General features: G+C 62.9%; 1 protein-coding gene across 1 annotated transcript in view; it reads right to left on the bottom strand.

The window, feature by feature from the left end:
• LOC105308183 (protein FAM189A1) overlaps positions 1 to 4,498 on the bottom strand; it is a gene marked incomplete at its 5' end in the record, with an annotated part of 52,076 nt that overhangs the window by 15,302 nt on the left and 32,276 nt on the right. Inside the window, one exon of the mRNA XM_011384028.1 lies at positions 2,285 to 2,392. Within this exon, the coding sequence (XP_011382330.1) occupies positions 2,285 to 2,392 (108 nt within the window). The remainder of the gene's footprint in view (positions 1 to 2,284; positions 2,393 to 4,498) is intronic.

Genomic DNA, 4,498 nt, shown 5'->3' with positions numbered 1-4,498 from the left:
GTTTCGTTGGTTTCGATGGTGCCCGAGTAAGTGCGTACAATCCAGACACCGCTGGTATAAACTGGTTTGGGGACAGACACGACTGTCCCTTGGGAAGCGTACAACCCGACTGCTGGGGGCAGACGTGGGAAGCGCAGGTGCCAGGAGAGCCGTGCGGCGGGCGGCGGGCGGCGTCCTACGAGCCGTGGCCGGGACGGCCGCAGAGGCATCAGCAGAACCAGAAAGCGAACGCGGGAAAAGGCTCGAGCGATTCGTCGCGTCCGTGTCTGAGCAACGCGGACACCCAGACGTCCCTCTGCAGGCGAGCGAGGGGGCGGCCGGGGCGCGGGTTACACGGCCCGGGGGTGCGGGCCGCCTGGGCGAACAGGAAGGAGCCGATGAAGGGAGAGAGGAAGGTGGCCGGTCCCTGAGCAGAGGGACAGCCCTAGGGGGACGTGGCGGGCTGGCCGCGAGGCGCCCCCGGGGGACGGGCGCAGGCGGGAGACGCTTCTCTCTCCTCTGAGCCTCTCTCTATGGTCCTGGTTTCCGTCATCGGATCTTATTTCTTTAATTAAAGAGTCTAACGAAGCGGAGTAAGAAAACGAGAGTTAATCACGTCTCGGTAAAGCTGGGGATCCAAAGGGAAACTTTTTTAATTAAAAAGAGCTGCTCGAGCACGTCCGCAGAAAAGCCGGGCCCGGTGTGCGGCTCGGCACGCGGCCGAGGACGCGGACTGCGTGGCCGGCGGGCCTGGCCTCCGACCCACGCGGTAGAGCCGGCCGTGCGACTCCGGAGCCCGCTGACACGCGTCACCGACTCGACCCCTCGGGGCCTCGTGACGACAGCAGGACATAGACGGTCGGATCGGAGCAGAGCGACTGTGACAAACAGGCAGTGACATGCTCGAGGTCCCGCCCCGGTCCCGGGGGTGGGGGTGCTGGGGTCACACAGCACCGGCTCCCCCTGGCCGCACGGTGGCTCGGCAGGTCAGCGGCACCTCTGTGAGGGGACAGCAGAGCCTTGCTGCTCCCAGCCCATGGTACAAAGGGGCCGACTGGCCAGCAGGATCCGCTGCCCCCACTTCCCAGCGGGGGCCGGAAGCAAAGTCGCTGACAAAGCCCGGGCAGCAGTGCCACCCGGGGCTCTGAGAACAGCTGCTGCCGCTGCGTGTCACCTGCACAGCCGCTGGCCTCCGTGTCCCCGTAACAGACTGATATTCCCTCCACGTACGAGTCAAAACAGGTCGCACTTACTGAGCGCTCGCAGGGGCCCCTCCAGGTCCGTTTCTGAGGAGAGGGACGCGCCCGGGGTCACCCGCTTCCTCGGGGTGGCTGACGCGGGAAGAGACGGCCAGCTTGGGGCTCAGAGTGTCCCCTGCTGTCATGACTGTGTCCGCCCTGATGGCTGCGACAGACTTTATTCCCATCTGCTCAGCAATTTCCAGGGAACGAAAGCTTTTAGCATTTACAGCCCTTCGGTTCCGTTAGTTTGGCCAAATTGGCGTGATGTTTACGGATGGACAGGGAAAGCCGCCGAGCGCGGAGGGCCCCACGGCGCTCAAGGCCAAGGTCAGCGGCACGGGGCCTCGGCGAGCGAGGCCACGAGTCCCCACTGCTGAGTAACCGCTTAATTAGACGCCTTCGGAAGGCTGTGACCTCTGGCAAAGGCCAGCCCGCCGGACAGCTGTGGGGACGTGACCGCGAGCGAGAGGCCGCACGCCGCCCACGGTCAGAGCCAGGGAACGTCCGATGTCTCGGTGACGGTGCCCCCGGCCCTGCGTCACGCTTCAGGAACACGTCGCCACCGGGCGGGTCAGGAAGAACAAACGACACAGGGACAACTGACTTTTTCTTTCATGACACACAGAGACAGAGACAGAGACATAGAGAGACAGAGACACAGAGAGACACAGAGACAGAGAGACAGAGACAGGGACACAGAGACAGACGGAGAGGGGGAGGCAGAGGGGGTGACGGAGGATGGGGGGGACAGAGGGGACGGAGGCAGGGCCCCTGCCACCGCATCGGCGCGCGTCTGCCACCCGCTTCCCCCACTGTGCTGACTGAATCGCTGAGGGGCACCCCGGGGGGGCCCGGCTGTCAGTGAGAAGCCCCAGCGACACCCGAAACAAATGCTCTGCTGACACCAGCTAAGCACGTTCTGTGTCACCGGAGGGCAGCGTGGCATGACCTCCAGCGCCGTGGGCCACCAAGGCTTCTGGTGGAAGCCAGAAGTGTCCCCCGCACGCCGGTTTCCAACGGGCTGGCAGGGGAGGGGGTCGGGTCGGCCCCCCGAGGCCACTCACCATGAGCAGGACGTCGGCGGAGACCATCTGCATGCAGCACATGGCCGTGGCCAAGGCACACACGATGGTGGACAGCACGTTGAGGGCGCATACGCTGAAGAGCAGGTCCTGCAAGAGAAGAGGCAGGACAGTGTCAGCTGCTCGGCGGGGACGCAGATGGCGATCCCGGCACCCGCCAAGGTCCCGAGCCGGCCTGAGCGACGGCCTCTGCCTCATGGAGCTTCACTCCGAGCGTCTGTCATAATCAAAACGGACTTCTGCACGCCCGAGTACTGAATCCTCCGCCAAAACCCAAAGCACGGGGTCTGGAGCGTCGCCGGGGCGGTGGACATGGGGACACGCGGGACAGCGGCAGCTGGAGGGCTGGACGCTCGGGCCTCTCCCACACCCTGCCCTGTGCGCCTCCGCCATCAGCGTCCGCGAGCTGTAGCCTTTTCTAACGAACCAGCCATCGACACGTGAAAACAAGACAAACAGACAAGACAAAAAAGACAAAATGAAAGAATCTGGCCTGGACTCGAGACACATTCGCTCATTCTTCTCCGGCGCCGATCCAATCACTCTCAGATACTAAACGATGCACTTGGTGATTCGGGTAATTATTAGGCAGTCGCTCCGTAATAAAACCTCGACATGGCCAGCACGTGAGGGGGACCAGGAAGCAGAGCTCGAAACTTGGGAAGGATCTGGGAAAATACCGCGCTTTTCGATTACACCGTTTACCCTGCGGTACCCGCAGACGCACGCGCAGCCATGAGGACCGCGCAGAGAGACGCCGTGCGCCCCGACTCCGGCCCCCGATGCCGGCACCTCGCGGAATGACGGCGCGCCCCGACCAGATGGCCGGTCACGGCCCAGAGATGAACGCCGGTCGTCGCCACGAGGACCCCGCACCCCGCACCCTGCCGCCGACCCCCGGCTCCCTCTGCTCCCCGCTTTTCCTGGCCTGTAGCAGGAGCTGGAACTCCCGGCATCACCGACGAGAATGAGGTGAGGACGCAGAGAGCACGTGTCCCCGCCCCGTGCTCCGCCGCCGAGGGCTCCGCGCACGGGCTCCGGACCGGCCAAGCGCGGCTCGTCCTCCTGTGGCGAATTCGCCCTCAGGTCCCTGCCAGAGCCGGGGAAAAACACCCGCGATTCACAGAAATGACCGAAGATGCGGGATGCTGGCGGGTCCGGCGGTGGAATGTCACTGCTATGCACATGTAAGAGGAAAGCAAGCTGCCGGGACAAACGGGGGACAAACGGGGGACAAATGGGGGACAACCAGGGGACAAACAGGTATCTCGCCAGAAAAGCTGTGGTGCTGAGGTCAGTTCAGTGATCCAGTCAGAGTGGTGACAGATCCTCCCGAGGAGCGAGGAACACTCACGCATGCATGTGCGCATGTCCGCCTGCACGTGTGTGCACACATGCCCTACATACGTCCGCATGCACGCATACATGCACATACGCACGGACGTGCATGTACATGCACGCACGCATGTGAACGCGCACATGCACACATATCTGCATGTGTGCGCACACATGTGTGTACGTGTGTGTGCACATACATGCCCATTTGCATGTGTGCGCGTTTGCATGTGCGCATGTGCGTGTGCGCGCATGCACATGCGCACGTAGTAGGCATGCATGCGCCACATGCACTGCACATGCATTCACGTGTGCGCATGTGCACGAGCGTGTGCATGCACACATGTACATGTGCGTGTGTGTGCATGTAAGCATGTACGTGCATGTTGTGACTGTGCATGTACGTGTGCGTGTGTGCACGTGTGTGTGCACGTGTGTACGCATGCGTATGTGCAGGTGTGTGCGCGCGTATGTGTGTGCACGTGTGTGTGCGCGTATGTGTGTGCGTGCGTATGTGTGGGTGTGTGTGTGCACGTATGCGTGTGCGTGTGCGTGCGTGTGTGCGCGTATGTGTGTGCGTGCATGTGTGCGTGCGTGTGTGTGCACGTATGTGCGTGCGTGCGTGTGTGCGGGGGTGTGTGCGCGCGTATGCGTGTGCGTGCGTGTGTGCGTGTATGTGTGCGTGCGTATGTGCGGGTGTGTGTGTGCGCGCGTATGTGTGTGCGCGCGCGTGTGCGCGTATGTGTGTGCATGCGTGTGTGCATGTGTGTCCATGTGTGTGTGCGCGTATGTGCTTGCGTGCGTGTGTGCGGGGTTGGGTGCGCACGTATCCGTGTGCGTGCGTGTGTGCGGGTGTGTGTG

Source organism: Pteropus vampyrus, unplaced genomic scaffold, assembly GCF_000151845.1.
Source record: "Pteropus vampyrus isolate Shadow unplaced genomic scaffold, Pvam_2.0 Scaffold555, whole genome shotgun sequence".
Classification (NCBI taxonomy): domain Eukaryota; kingdom Metazoa; phylum Chordata; class Mammalia; order Chiroptera; family Pteropodidae; genus Pteropus; species Pteropus vampyrus.
This window is presented reverse-complemented; position numbering and strand designations above follow the sequence as displayed.